At 47.7% G+C, this 14,051-nt stretch overlaps 1 protein-coding gene across 2 annotated transcripts in view; it reads left to right on the top strand.

Annotated features, from left to right (window-relative positions):
- Positions 1–994: 994 nt before the first annotated feature.
- LDB1 (LIM domain binding 1) overlaps positions 995–14,051 on the top strand; it is a 66,087-nt gene continuing 53,030 nt past the window's right edge. Inside the window, exon 1 of one of the 2 annotated variants that reach the window (XM_035132620.3) lies at positions 995–1,590. In XM_035132620.3, the coding sequence (XP_034988511.1) occupies positions 1,566–1,590 (25 nt within the window). In that variant the 5' untranslated portion in view covers positions 995–1,565. The remainder of the gene's footprint in view (positions 1,591–14,051) is intronic. The other variant, XM_035132621.3, reaches the window with a different exon arrangement.

Here is a 14,051-nt window from a genome sequence, read left to right as displayed (position 1 = left end):
GCCAAGACACAGTATTAGTCCTGCTCTGCTTAACACTGATTAGGCCTCAGCAGAAAGAAATATGTAACAATTTGACTGCTTAATGCTGAATATGATGCAAAGGAAAAAATGGAAGATTCAAGAAAGAGCATCAGAAACATGATATATATATATAGGAATTTTGAAGGGACATCTTTTATTTATCTTGTACAGGGAAAAATATATGGAGGTTTATATGAGTGCTACTCCTGAGCAATTGCCTCTGGAACAATTTTTTAATTTTAATTTTTCACAAAGATTGCTTTTAAAGTAGGAGGATGTGGTTTTTCTTTGATAATAAAGAACAAGATGTCATGCTTATAACTTGTGGGAAGAACCATTTAGGTTGCATTTCCCCTCTAGGAATAATTACTTTGGAATACAGGTAAGGGGAGGGGAGGGAGCGAATTTTGTGTTGTTTGGTTTGGTTTTTTGATGTGGCAGATCTAACCCAGGCTCAGCTCTGAAACGTATTTGCAACAACCAGGGCTTAGTGAATCATGGGAAATGTAAAGTAACGATACAAGAAAAGTGCCGCCGCCGTGCATTGCAGTGTGCCTTTAGCCTTCTTCGCCACTGAGTCATCGTGGCCGGTCCCCACACACCTCATTAGCAGGCCTTAGTTGCAGGGTAGGTGGCAGGCAGGCTTTGCAGCAAACGAAACTACACAGGGCATCCTGTGTAGACAAATGGTTTGAGAAATCGGTGCAAGAGGCTGGGCCATCTGCGGCAGGAATTTGGTCGGGGAAGGAATCCTGCCTCGGTGCAAGGGGAGGGAGGGAATGGACGGCTCCCGAGGATCCTTCTAATTTTGTAACGATTCAACCCAAGCCACAAGTTCGGTTCGCGCCTAAGCAAGATGCACGCAACGCACGTGATCCCGTGCTTTTGCACCCCGGGCGCGCACACATGTATATGCACGCTTGCAAAACATGCCAGCACATGCCACCACACGAGAATACACACACACACACACATACACAGAGAGAGAGAAAGAGAGAGAGGCGGGCGCGCAGGCCAGTGCGCGCGCCTGCCTCTGCTCCCCTCCCCGCGCGAGCCCGCCTAGGGTGGCTGCTATGGCAGAGATTGGTGTGTTTTTCCCCATCTGCGTCACATGGCTGCCCCTCCCCCCGCCCGCCCGCCCCTCCCCTCCCTGTCGCGGCTCGGCGCTCGGCTCAGGTCACTTTGACAAGCTCGCGCTCGCTCTCCTCCTCCTCCGCCGCGCAATTAGCATATTAATCAGCCCCCGGGATCCGGATTCGGAGCCGATCGGAGCGCCTCGTCTGCGCGCACGGCGAGGCCGGTACGCAGCGTAGCCCAGCCCTGGACTTGCCGACGGGCGCCGCGAGAGACGCGGAATCGGGCTGCTGCTGCTGCCGCCGCCGCTCCGCTTGCTGCGGCTGCTGCGCTTCCCGGCGGGGAGGCCCCGCGATCGGGGGGCGGCCTTGCCCGAGGGCTCGGCCGGGGTCTCTCTCAGGGCGGCGGATGCCAGGGCCCCGCCGAGCGGGCACGTCGCACCTCCCCTGCGCCAGGCCGGGCATGTGAAGATGTCAGTGGGCTGTGCGTGCCCAGGTGAGTGCGAGCGCTCGGGGAAGCAGGGCAAGGGGAGAGAGGAGGGAGCGATGGGGCGTACATCCTTCTCGAAGCCTGAGGGAAGCGCCTGCCTCCCTGCCCCTGCCCGGGCCCCTCTGCAACAAGACGGAAAACAACCCCGCAGAAACCTCCTCCTCCTTCCTCTCCCCTCCCAAGCAGGGGGAGCAATTTTGGGGATGGCGGGGTTTCAGCCGAGCATGAGGCGCGGGGACCCTGGGTCCGGGCTGTGGGGGAACCTGGCGTTGGCTAGGGATCTGTGCGCGCGCGCGCGTTTGCGGTAGGGCATTTTGCTTGCCACTAATATAGCTGGTATCTGGCCAGAGAGTGGGGGGCAGGGGTGGGCTGCCGCGGTGTGCCCAGCGCTGATGTGAATGCCTGTTGGAGTTGCTCCTGTGATGGGGGAGGGTCTCCGTTGCTGGGAGTGGGGCACTGTGCAGTTAAGAGGAATGCTGGGAATGGGGGGGGGGTCGGGCTAGGATAGCTAGATCAACATTACAAAAATAGTTGTGGGAGGGACCTGTGCTCTGTGACAGCAGTGACTGCGCGGGTACTGCTCTCCAGGGGTGTTCGGTTGTGGGGCGGAGGGTCGTCCTGTGGGGGTTGTATTCAGCAGTGGGGTGCCGATATCCTCAAGGGATGTTGTTTTGCAGCGCGCGAAGGTGTGCGCTTCTTCCGCCTCTACGGGGTTCTGAAATGTGCAAACATCTCTTCCATTTTTACGATCACTGATTCCAGTAATTCATAGCCCGACAGTACTCAAGGATGTGGTTTATTGGGGTTCACTCCAGTCTGATGAAGTTAAGCTTTTCCTCCAGAGTTGCTGTGGTTGTGACCACTTCTGGGTTGACTTGTGCGGCCCAAGAAGGGGGATGAGGAAGTTGCTATTTTTTGGGGTGGGGGACTGACTGTTGCCCCACAACTCTGCTCTTTTTGGAGAAACTGTTGAGACCACATGGTTGTTGGGTACTGTTGAAAGGGGTCACTCCTCTTTGCCAAGTGCTTTTGAGTTGGAGCAGGGGAAGAGGAGAACTAGCTGGCTCATTAACATAGATTGTTATTGGTTTTAATTTTTGTATTATATTGCAAGTTGCTTTGAGTTTGCATTTCCTCAAAAAAAAATCAACCAGCAAGTTTAATAAATAAATAAATTGATCAAGCTGGCAAGCCTTCAGCTCTGTGCCAACATGGGTCTTACCGTGCCATCAGAGTGAAAATTTCAAGATAAGCCTGGGAGTTGCTCCAGAACTAGAGTTTTGTAATTTCTGGGTGCTCCTCAGTATAGTATTAGGCCCCACAACCATTGCTCCAGTTTTTTTAAAAAACACTTGCACATAAGTTGCCATAGTTGTGAAACTTGAAGCCAAGTATGGACCCATCCCATTAGTGTTTGGTAAAAGACAGGTGCCAGTCAGGAAGGCTAAGATCTGGGATTGGGTGTGTCTGATAACTGAGGAATGCATTAAGTATTCAAGACTGCTGCTAAGAGGGAGCTGATGGCCATCCTCCATAAAACATCAAGGATGGGTACTGATTCTCTGCAGACTGTCTGTTCCACTATCAGAACTCTTTGTCTAATGTTATCTCTCTAAATGCCATGAGTGGTGGGGTGGGGTCAGACACCTTCCCCAGTAGGTTTTCTTCAAAGACGTGTTTAACATGGCCATGCTCAACTCAAGTTCCCAGCCCCTTTCCTTTTGGAACAATTGCTGCCCGTGGCTCCTATTCTGCTTCAGCAGCGTGTGACACAATCAAGCAGATTGTGTGGGCGGCACTGAAAAGTTAGGCTGCTTTCAGTAGGGAGCCTGCTGTGCTGCTGCACCCACACATCCCATGGTTTTTTTGGGGGGGAAACCCTTCACAGCAGAGGCCTAATTTGCCAGAGAGGCTTCACTAATGACCTCCCATAACTGACAGGGAAGTGGCTTGACGGTCTGAGAATTTAAACCTCACTCCTAGAGGGTGCTGCACCCCACACCGAGGTAATGCTAGTGGCTACCGGTAGGTAATGTCTAACTGCTCCATCTCCCAGTGTCTGGCCCAGATTTTCTGAGTGTGGGTCAATTTCCTCCAGTGGGCATGGACCATTACTGTGTATCTCCCAGCACACAGGAGCCTCCGCCTAATCTGACATTGGATCCCTGAGACCCTAACCTCTCATATTCCCTCATTACCCCCTACCTGTTGTCTGCTTGAATCTACTTCGCTGGCTTGCAGCAATTTCTGTTTCTAAACAACCCCCTTCCCTTCCACTTCCCTTCCCCCACAACCTCCTCCTCCATCTCCCGCTGGAAGCTGCCAGAGCAGCGGCTGCTTCCTCAAGCAGAAAGTCACGTGTTCTCCCTCCAAAGCCAGGCCAAACATTTAAAGCACCAGGCACAGTGTGGGTTTCTTCTCCCTCTCCTCCCTCCAGGCATTCCTCCTTATCTAGCCCTGCATTGGCCCTTCCCATCTGCTGGCCAATACAAGTGGGGTGGGTGGGTGGGGGGCAGCCAGGGTACTCCATGTCCCAAGGAGCCTGCAATCTGCCTATAAAAAAAAAAGGTCTGCTGCTGCGGCTGCATAATGCCTGGCTTTTCATAGAGGATCTTGCATTAAGGGAGATGAAGATTGATCCTCTCTGCATCCTTAGCTACATGGCAACTCTTGTTTTCTTTCACATTCAGGGTTGGAGCTGTGCGTACCAAGGGACTTGTTAAAATCCCACCTCCCCAAGGTGTGCACAAGACAACAAATGCTATGTTGTAGCCATGTCTTGTCCCAGCCAGTGTTTATAGATAGCATCTTACAATTGGCCTGGGGTTCAGAAGGCCCCGTAGGAGAACCAGGTCCCCCTGCTAGAATGGGCGCTGGCTATTTCCAATGGCTGCAGAGGGGAAGAAAGCAGCCAGGGTTGTGCCTCTGTGGCATGTGTATCTTTTTTCATGCTGCAACTGTAGCTTTCCCCATGATTTTGCTCCTAGGAGCCCATAACAGACTGTTTATCGGAATATAGAACAAACAAGCTCCGGTTCTGGCCTCCTGCCAGCTAGAAACATTTAATGAGCCTCTTGCGTGGCTGCTCTTATGAAGGGGCGGGCTGCATTAACTTGGAGGAGTTTCCAGCTGTGGGTATATTTGCCTTTAAAGGGGAAGCCATGGCATTTGTAAGTTACAACAAAAGGGTTGCCTCTATAGGGCATTTCTCCATGTGGTGTAGCTCTGTATTCCTTCCATTTTCTCTAGGACAGAAAGCAAGACTAGTGCCCCCCACACATCCTGTAGACCAGAGGGAAATATCTGATTCCAGTGCGCTTACTGAGTCTCTTGCCTTGCACCAGTCCTTCCATGCCTTTCTCCAAATTCCTCCAATTTCCCAGAAGCAGACATCCTTCTTGATTTTTTTAAAAAGTGGGGGATGGCCATAAAATGCATGGTGCAGGAGAGCCTGGTGGAAAGCAGGGGTGTGTGGGTGTGTGTGTAATGATGATGGTGATGGTGCTAGGTGTGATGTCTCACTGCCACAGTTGGGCCTGCAGGGTTGTGTTACGCAGTGCGTTGTGTACCATATGTTGACTTCCATTATGAAAATTCTTGTGCGATCAGGACACCGCAGTAGTTTGTGCAAATACTGTAAATGTGTTTGTGTGTATGTTATAAAGCTGTTCTCTGTGAAGCTGCAGTTGTTCAGATAAACAACTCTGACTGCTTCAGAAAGGACTGGAAATGTTTTAGGTTTGGAAAGGTGTTGTGGTTTCGCAGCTGAAGATTGGCTGATAAACCTGAGTTCCTGGCTTCGCGGTCGGTATATGGCATGGTTCACATCACTTGCCAACACCATTTTGATCCCACCCCCTCAAGGAGTACTTCAGGGCACCCACAGAAATAATATATTGGCTTTTCTCAGTGTAGTAGTGCTGGACATAGTGATACAGGGCCCTGGTTTTCTTGGAGAGATTTCACAGTCTTTTTCTTTGTTATAGACAACTGTCACTCGTTGGGTTAATAAGGAGAACACAGAAGATGTTCCTCCCATACAATTCCTTCCCATGTTTTCTCTGCTGTTTGCTTTTTCCTTTCTTCATTAAGGCATTTATACCCCACCCTTTGACTGACAAAAAAGGCCCTCGAAGCATCTTACAAAAATCCGCACCAAGTTCTTTCTCATTGTGGTTTTTAAAAACTGGCATATGAAAATGTTCTCTTTTTGCTCTTTGACTTCCAGTGCAGTTGCAACACTAACATTTCAACGGTTGCTATTGTCTCACCTGGTGCAGAAAAGTGATCTAGAACATAGCTGGGGATAGTATGAAGTGCTGCCTTTCTGCATTGCTTGCCTTGCAGCTACCTGTTTACACTTCTTCCATTACCTGTAACATAATCCCTTATGTTATTATTTGTCCAACAGTTGGCATTAGCCTTTTTTTGTTTTTTTGTTTCACTCGTTAAATTTTAATTTCATTTTATTTATGCCACTTCTCAGATTTTCCAAATTTGTAAAGCGGATTGTGGGGGGTAGGATATCTGACACCGCTCACTATCTCTGTGCCAGGGACTGGGCAGCTCTAATGTGCCACCCACTTCCACCTTTGCTCTCACATTCCAGGATGATAACAGTTTGGAACTACAGTGATAATCTCACTCTTAGCTGATTGCAGGAGAGCAGTGCCTCAACAGCACTAAAGAGCCATAATGAAGAAGCAAGCACCTTGGGTCATTGCAATGCTCTATTTGCATTTTCCCACACCTGCAAAGAATAATTTTATAAGTGATTTTTCCGGAGATAGGAATGCAAGACATAGAACATAGGAAGCTGTTGTATACTGAGTCAGACCATTGGTCCATCTAGCTCGAGAGGTTACCCTGACTGACAACGGCTTCCTAGAATTTCAGGCAGGGAGTCTTTCCCAGCTCTACCTGGAGATGCCAGGGATTGAAGCCGGGACCTTCTGCATACAAAGCAGTTTCTCTGCCACTGAGCTATGGTCCTTCCCTTTTAAGGCAGAGGTGGAATCCTTCCCTTCCCATTACTTTCACAAGTCAATGTTACAGCTGATGGAGACTCTATTACTGATTTCTGAAGGTGACATTGCACATGAAAATGAGAACTAAGTGTCTTGGGCCACCTAGTTAAGTGGGTTTGTTCCGCAAAGGAGATGCTACTTTTATAGAATCGTACCTTGGATCTCAAATGCCATGCGACTCAAACGTTTTGGCTCCCGAATGCCGCAAACCTGGAAGTGAGTGTTCTGGTTTGTGAACATTCTTTGGAACCCAAATGTCTGATGTGGCTTCCGCGGCTTCTGGTTGGCTGCAGGAGCTTCCTGCAGCCAATCAGACTCTGCGCCTTGGTATCCAAACATTTTGTAAGTTGAACGGACTTATGGAACAGATTCCGTTTGACTTCCGAGGTACAACTGTATAATGCCTCGTATTGCCTCAGAATTATTCTCTGTTCTGAGCCCTTCAGATAGGATGGATATACATCCATCAAATTTAAGTAAATACAAATGGGTTATGATTTCTTTGTTTCCCTTCTCCTACAGAATTTAGAACAGGGGTCAGCAAACTTTTTCAGCAGGGGGGCCGGTCCACTGTCCCTCAGACCTTGTGGGGGGCCGGACTCTATTTTGGAGGAGAAAAAAATGAACAAATTCCTATGCCCCACAAATAACAAAGAGATGCATTTTAAATAAAAAGCACACATTCTACTCATGTAAAACACCAGGCAGGCCCCACAAATAACCCAAAGGTGCATTTTAAATAAAAGCATACATTCTACTCATGTAAAACACCAGGCAGGCCCTACAAATAATCCAGAGGTGCATTTTAAATAAAAGCACACATTCTACTCATGCTTATTCCCAGACCGTCCACAGGCCAGATTTAGAAGGCGATGGGGCCGGATCTGGCCCCCGGGCCTTAGTTTGCCTACCCATGATTTAGAATATGCTTGAGCAAAGAAAAGGGAGAGAAGCAGTCTGTTGTGGGAGTACTATAGTGGCAGAGTGATTGGAGCTGGGGGCCAAATAAGCAACTTGGGTAGAGCTCAAAAATTCTCCCATTACCCCTGGAAGCTCTAACCAAAAGCCTCTTTGGTTTCTGAATTTTCAGCAGTTTTTTCCGCAGTTGTGAGGACCAGAAACTTGATTTAAAAAAAACAACAAGAACTTTATGAAAGCTGAGAAGCCCAGTCCAGATACCATGCAGTATTGATATCACTAGTGTATTTGTCCTGTCAGAGCAGTTTTTCCTTAGGCATTGAACACTTCTGCCTTCACTCAAAGGGGAAGTACTGCCTAATGAAATTATGAAGTGCAATAGAGTAGGTCCTGGTTCTTCTCCATTTGAATAATCACTGAATAGTCAGGCTATTTATTAGGCTACATAGGATTTAAAGTGCTCCAGATATCCAAATGGCCTCAGAGCACATGCACAGACCCTGATTCCATGGCTGGCTGACTGGAGATTGTCACAAACCATGTGGCCAGTGTTAGAAACTGGGATAGAAATGGCTCCTGGGACCTGGGTTGTGGGCGCCTAAACAGAATATCTAGTGTTGCCATTTTTTTGGGAGGGGGGGAGTCGGCAACGCTTTTTATTTATTATTTTGATAAGCGTGAACTAATACGCAATTCACATAAAGTGACATATTGTTAATATCATATTTTTAACAGAAATTGTTAACACATGTTTAATTTGGTGTTTTCAAGAAAAATATTGGTACTATACTTCAGTTTTCAAAACGCTACTCTTTATTACTAAACTCATTAACATATTGTCTATCCTTAACCTTAACATATACTTCGAGCCTTCAAAGCATATACATTTCAGTAATCCTTGAGTGTCAGCCAGGTGCAAGAAATGGCACCCAGATTTTTGAGGTGCTTGCAAATGGAGAATCTTTAGATGCAAAATGCACCTGGTGCCCTGCTAATTTCAAACCCTGCATGTAGCCAGGGATGGCTTCTGTTGGGTTTGTGTGTGTGAAAAAGAGGGGTGGCGACGGCTGTTCAATAGATATTTGAAATTCCTCCTTTCTTATGGGGTTATTCAGTACTGTGAATACTTCCCACAAATATCTGTTGCTGCTAAAGAGTCTGGGAATTTGCTTCATGCTAACTTTCTGCTCCTCTAATTCAGGGTCCACAGCTAACAATCCCAAAGACCCCATATTACCTTTAGGCTACTGTCAAATGCTTTCCATGAAGCTCAAGGTACTACCACTAAGTATAAACAATAGGCAGATGTTGCCTCTGACTCCCAAGGGATTATTGGTGAAGGACATTCTCTTGTGCAATTCACCACAATATTTAGAATGGGAAAGTCTACTCTTAACCCTTTGGAGTAACTGGTCAAGGATGCTTGCATGGCAAATGGAGAAGTTCGTTATGAGTAGAAGAAACAGGGCAGGTACCACATGGTGGCTTCAAGGACATTAAGTATAAGATGGAAGGGGCATCAGTGGTGCTCTTTATTGGAGTGAAATACACTGCTGGCCAGAATGAGAGTATTTTAGTAGCATTATAGCAGCAGGAAACTGGGTCCTCTTAGTAGACACTTGTAGAAAGGCTAATCTTGCTTGTGCCAAGAAAGAGGTGGCAATGGACATTCCCAGTGGGGAGAGGAAACTACTGCAGTTGCAAGTTTGTAGTCACAACCTGGAATTTAATAATATAGAAACACAGTTGTGTGCTGATTACAGTACATGGAGATAAGGCCAGAATGCAGGTACATTCTCTCTGTCTCTGTCTGCCTGCCTGTCTCTCTCTCTCTCTCTCAAACACACAGAAAGAGTCTTTCTCTTTCCCAAGCTTTTGAGTAGCTCTTGATCTCTGCATTCACTTGAAACCTCCATCCTTTGCAAAGAGAAATACGTACATGTTTCACTCCGGTAGCCTTCCTATGCCAATCTCTAATATGGAAAATGCGGGGGTAGCCAAACAAATAATCAGAAGTATTCATGGGATCTGTTAGGTCCAGATGAGTCTGTGATTGTCCACCTGCTCCAAGAGACATAGACAACAGAGGAAGCTACTTTACACTGAAGCAGATCACTGGTTCATCTAACTCAGAATTACTTACCCTGATTGATAGTGGTCCTCCTGGGTTTCAGGCAGGGGACATTCCTAACCATTCACAGAGATGCCTGGGACCTTTTCCATGCTCTATTATGAACCATGGTCCTTCCCTTAGCATGACTAGGGCTGTATGGTTAATTCTGTTGTAGAGTAACCAGGAACTGGAAAATTCTATATAATTCATGGAGGCGAAAGAACCTAGGAGATCCATGAAACAGATCCTGTGGAAATTGTGGAGACTCCAAATAGGATGCCAGATGTGACTTCATGAGGCTAGAAACAGAATACTGAACTAGACTTAACATAATGATGCTACTGCAGTTCCAGTTTGTCTCAGCAGTGGATGCTGGAAAGAGATGACAGGGTGCATAGCAATCAGAGGGAACTTTCTTATTGTCCAAGCTAGGAAGGGGTGGTAGATGCTGGTAGGGATTGTTTTCAGATGAGGATAGGAGGTTCTAGGCAGGGCTGTTGCTGCACCTGGATGTAATAAGGGTTGGCGGTGAGGAGCAGTAGTGAGAGATTGCTTGATGGAGCCAGTGGGTGCTGAGTGGGGGCAGGAGTAGTGGATGCCTGGTTGTGGGGGGGGGTGAGTGAGCTGCTGTGTCATACTGGGCCATGATTGGTGCTTTCCCTGTGTGCACTCAGAACTGAAGCAGGAGTTAATTGGGAGCTGTCACATGCTGGGTGCATGTGAGCCCTTGCCAGCCACGCTGCGGCATCTAGCTCTGCTCTGCCGCTCGGCTGCCCAGGGAATTCACCAGCCAACCAGCTCTGAGACAAACACAAAGAAACCTCCGTGCTGCCAGCCTGGGGGCACACACTGCGCAGCCTGGGCATGCACCAGCTTTGGGAATAGGGAGGGGGCAGGCAGGGCCTTGGAGGGAGAACTGCAGGGGGCAGGATATGCTTCCTACTGGGGCAGGCTGGGGCTGGAGCGAAATTGGAATCCCCCTCCACCACCCGGCCAACCCTCCTGCCGTCATTCAGACATTGCTTTCAGCAGGAAGAGTCTGCGTCTAAACTCGCTCTCAGCTCCCTTCACCATCAAGCCATCTGCCCTGCATGTTTTGAGAGAGGAACTTTCCCAATGCATGCGCTCTTCCTCCACAGTCTGTAAGAAGGAGCTTTTTTCTTGCAATAGCTGGGGAGGAATTACATGTCATGCACAACTGCACATAACAAAACACTATTAGGGTAAAGTAGTTTCAGGAGGGAGGCTGGTTCCAGAGAAGAGGCAGGGAGGCATGAGGAGGAAGAGGGTGCTTAACCCTTCTCCTAGCTGTCATTTTTCTGTTGCAGCTTCTGCCTCCCCCAGCCACTATTCCTATGGGCTTCCAGACACGTTTGCAAGGGTGAGCTTGCTTTTGGACCAATGTGGGGCAGCAGCAGGTCAGGGGAGTTGCATTAGGAAAGTGTCAGGAGGGGGAAGTGCTAAAGACACCCCACCATCCCAGTGCTCCAGTTTGCCTGCCCACCCCTGGAGGTGCTTATTCTCATGAAGTTTTGTTATGCGTTTTTTGGGGGGGAAGGGTAACGTGTATCTCCACCCTTGCAGATGACGTTGGTAAGTTTTGCCATGCGGCCCCAACATACACACTGGAAAGGAATGGAATAGAACACAGCTCTAGTGGTGCACCTATGCAGAGATTAGGGCAAGGGGCTTTGTGAGTCTTATACACGGTTTGCATGTGGAGGGCGACTCAGCATTAGAGGTAATAAGCAAGTTGGAAGACCTGTGTGAGGAAAAATTTGCATATATCTTCTGCCAAGATGTGGAAGCAGCATCCTGCAACCCAAATAAGCAGGTTGCAGTTACTTGAGGTTAATTTAGCAAGCCCAGTCAGGAGCCCCCCCCCCCCAAGATGCCCAGGATCATTACCCTTGCTGCTGCAGAGGAATATGAAAGGATGCATTAGACACTCAGCTGCAGGTTCGGCACTGTCGGCACACAGATGCTGAAGATACACAAGGCTATGAAGGGCGTAATGGAATAATAGCAGGTGGTGGTTTAGACTGGCTGATGGGATGACAAGCCGCACCTCTAGATCATCTCACATAAGGCACCTGAAGGAATAACATCTTTTTTTGAGCCAAGCCTTTTCTCTTCCTCCTCACCTGGATTTTCCTGGCAAGTTTCTCCCCCTCTCCACAACCTTGTGCTTTGCAGCCCGCCCATCCCCTTGGTGCCTGGGCACCCATCCCTGTGAAATGAATCTCTTCATGGCTTGGGGGGGGCAATTAGGCTCCTAAAGGAGGTGAGTCACAAGTATGATTCTGTACTTGTGGGTGGGCTCTGTTAGGTATCCCCAAGCTAAGCTGCCTATTTTCCTGGCTGTTACTTTTTGCACACCATGGTATGGGTGCAATTATTTTGCCTCCTCTCTGGCCTGGTATATTCTGTTAGGGATGTTCAGCTACCAAATATACTGTTTTACTGCAGAGGTGCGTAGACCTCAGGCTTTCAGGTTCCATTTTATTTTCCACTAGAACCCACCAGCCAGAGCCAGGTGCAAAAGAGTGTCTCATGCAGGTGGCTGAGAATTAATTGGCAGAGGTTGCCTTTGAGCGCATGCTCAGTCCAGGAATTTTATCAGAACCAGAAACAAGATCACATATTTTCACACACAAAAATCCCTCCTGGTCTCTCACCAGCGGGGAGTGAGGGGAGGGGGAGCTTTGTTGTTGTTCTTATACAGGCATCCCTAAACTTCGGCCCTCCAGATGTTTTGGACTACAATTTCCATCTTCCCTGACCACTGGACCTGTTAGCTAGGGATCATGGGAGTTGTAGGCCAAAACATCTGGAGGGCCGCAGTTTGGGAATGCCTGTTCTTATATAATTGGGAGTTTTTGCTGATCTACTCCAAATACTGTAATCCAGAGATCTACCCGTAGAATCCAACCTTCTTTCTGCCCACATATGCTTTACTATAAGTGGTTATCATCACTGTTAGGTCCCTTCCACACTTCTACGATTCATTCTGCACACCCAGTTGGTCATAAGGGTGGCCCAGGATACAGCTTTTGTTTGCCTTCTGTCCTTCTGGAGGGAGGGAGGGCCCAACATTTGGATTGAAAGCCTAGTGTTAACTCTAGCAGATCTTTTTGTCTAGTCTGGAATACCCCTTTGGTTATGCACCAACAGGGTCACTAATGTGGGTTCAGATCCACTCAGTTCACTAGAATGAATGAACAGCATGTGGTGGAAAGCATTTGACCACATTTTTAGCACTTTTAAACTATGCTGGCTGCTAGTACAGTGAGCTAAAGTGTTAAGAGGTACTCTATATTTAGTGATCTTAATTATGGGTCTGTAAATGATGGTGGGGAACTGCTGCCACCCTTTCCTAAACCTCAAATGCTCTTAGAAACACAGGATGGGAGTTGACCTAATTGTCACCTACTTCATTTCTGCTCTGGGACATGATATTCCATATCAGCAGTGGGCCAAAAACTGTATATGTATGCATACATACATACATACATACATACATACATACATACATACATACATACATATGAATATGGAAACTTCAAGGCAGCTTATTTAAGCATTCCACACTTTTACAGTTATTAAAATTCTTTCTTACATTTCATCTAATCTAATTTTCTTCCTTGTACTTTTAGAAAAAATCTTATCTTTCTTGCTGCTGAGGCTGAAATGATCACTTGAGATCATTTTAGACAATACAAAGGTAAAGGTAAAGGTACCCCTGACTGTTGGGTCCAGTCGCAGACGACGCTGGGGTTGCGGCGCTCATCTAGCATTATTCGCCGAGGGAGCCGGCGTACAGCTTCCAGGTCATGTGGCCAGCATGACAAAGCCGCTTCTGGCGAACCAGAGCAGCACACGGAAACGCCATTTACCTTCCCGCTGTAGCGGTACCTATTTATCTACTTGCACTTTGAGGTGCTTTCGAACTGCTAGCTTGGCAGGAGCTGGGACTGAGCAACGGGAGCTCACCCCTTTGAGGGGATTCAAACCACCGACCTTCTGACAGTGAGCCTATTCCCACTCCTTTGATATTTTCCTCAGGCTTGAAGATACCCCATTGACTCAGCCTGTCCTAAGTGTGATTTTCATTTTAAACTGTGATCCTATAAACATTTATCTGGAAGTAAGCACATCCAAACACAAGTGAACAAGCACAGGATTGCATTGTCAGGCTGCAGTTCAGTGCACCATTATGTGGGTGTGAGCTTTGTGTAACCCAGTAGGACTTTTTTAGACTAATAATTTTAGCCGTTGCAGATCAAGGACCCACATGCAGAAAAATATGTTTTGCATCTCCACTCATCTCTCTCTCTCTTATAAAACCCTGAAAAGAATTGTGGTGGCATGACTCAACCAGTTAAAGTCAGATCTTAGGCCTTTAATCA

This window comes from Zootoca vivipara, chromosome 5 (genome assembly GCF_965207765.1).
Source record: "Zootoca vivipara chromosome 5, rZooViv2.hap1.1, whole genome shotgun sequence".
Taxonomy (NCBI): Eukaryota; Metazoa; Chordata; class Lepidosauria; order Squamata; family Lacertidae; genus Zootoca; species Zootoca vivipara.
The sequence above is the reverse complement of the archived record's forward strand: the minus strand, read 5'-3'. Positions and strand labels throughout refer to the sequence as shown.